This window comes from Taudactylus pleione, unplaced genomic scaffold (assembly GCF_031769625.1).
Source record: "Taudactylus pleione unplaced genomic scaffold, aTauple2 ptg000390l, whole genome shotgun sequence".
In the NCBI taxonomy this organism is placed as follows: Eukaryota; Metazoa; Chordata; class Amphibia; order Anura; family Myobatrachidae; genus Taudactylus; species Taudactylus pleione.
In genome coordinates, this window is record NW_028284791.1 from 1,822,725 (window position 1) to 1,824,412 (window position 1,688).

The 1,688-nt window shown below is 43.5% G+C and overlaps 1 protein-coding gene across 1 annotated transcript; it reads left to right on the forward strand.

The window, feature by feature from the left end:
• Positions 1-253: 253 nt before the first annotated feature.
• Positions 254-1,186, forward strand: LOC148507639 (odorant receptor 131-2-like). Its single transcript, XM_088445810.1, has one exon. The coding sequence runs from the start codon at positions 254-256 to the stop codon at positions 1,184-1,186; it is 933 nt and encodes a 310-aa protein (XP_088301936.1).
• The last annotated feature ends 502 nt before the right edge of the window (positions 1,187-1,688 follow it).

Genomic DNA, 1,688 nt, shown 5'->3' on the forward strand with positions numbered 1-1,688 from the left:
CGACCCGATTGCGAGTGCATAGCGCTCACGAACGGGTCTGAATCAGGCCCAGAGACTATTATAATTTCAAAGTCACTTAATACTTGTCAACTGAATCACCAGATCACAAGTAGGTAGGTTAAATACAAGTGTATTATATGCACAGGGAGTCATTTGGGAGAAGTTTAAGTTTAAAAAAAGCAAAAAAAAAACAAAGTCCATATTCATGTTTCTTCTTTCAACAGAGAACAAACGGCGGTTTGGACTCCAACAAATGTTTAACTCCACCCAGTCCAACAGCAGCGTTACCGTATACAACAATAAGTCCTCAGAGCTTATAAAGTTAAGTTGTTTTGTGGTGATGGTCTCCTTGTTCTGCATCTTCCTGTACCTCATGTGTGTTATACTGAATGCCTTCTTTACCGTTACTCACGTCCGGGAGAACCCTCGCTATATGCTGTTTATACACATGCTTGTTAATGATCTGGCCTATCTAGCCATTTCAATGTTTCTCTTTTTATCTGCTGTGTATTTGATGTACATGCCTTTGCCGATTTGTTACACAATTGTCACCTACTCCACATGTGCATTTAGGATTACTCCTTATAACTTGGCGGTCATGTCTTTGGAACGCTATGTGGCCATTTGCCAGCCATTAAGGCACGCAGAGTTGTGCACTGCGCAGAGGTCTAGTTCTGCTATCGCAATCATGTGGACAGTGGGGCTCATTCCACAGCTCGCCGATTTTATTGTATTTTGTTTTTCAGTAGAAAAACGCGTCTTTTCATTCAATATCATCTGCAATTGGCCACTATTAATAGTTAATGAGCTACAGGTAGTCTTAAGAACAGTAACCATTGTAATTAGCTTTACCACAGTTGGACTAATAATCGCCTTCACGTACATCAAAGTTATACTGGTTGCTCGGAGGATTGCTACTGGGAAATCTGCTTCTAAGGCTGGAAGAACTGTCTTGCTCCACGCGTTTCAGCTCATGTTGTGCATGTTGTCTTTTACTTCTACATATACTGACAGTTATTTCACCCGCTATGTTAATTATATGCCAGTGATCAACTTTTTCCTGCTTATGTGTGTTCCCAGATTTATAAGTCCACTAATTTATGGAGTTAGGGACGAAGTTCTTGGTAAACACATGAGAAGTGTGTGCTCATCATGGTGGTCTCCATCTGTAAATGATATAGAGTAAATATGAGGAGATATGTTATGTAGGTGTAAAATAAATACAAACTCATAATGTAGGACAGGGATCCACCCCATCTTAAAAGTGTCAGATATAGGGCCCCATTTACAAACGAAGGGAAATACCAGCGGCAATTTTCGTTTAGTATCACTGTGATACAAATGAAAATTCCACTGGTATTTAGTAATACTTACCCCTCCGGCGAGGTCCTGCGAAGTCCAGCGGAATCCTCATCCTCAACGAGGTCCTCTGCTGGGCTGCTGGCAGCCTAACGCTACCAGCGACGGGGCTCCAGGGTCATGCGCATGCGCGACGGTCCGTATGCGCATGTGCATGACAGGGAGACCCGGCAGTGCCTGGAAGGCTTCGTTGAAGGCACCGCCGGGTCTCCATTGCCGACAATGGGGCCCGCATCGCTCTCGCCATCTTTTAGATGGCGAGAGCGATGCTGTACAAACAGCGGTAATCTAAGATTACCGCTGTAAACTAAATACAGCAAGGTGGTATA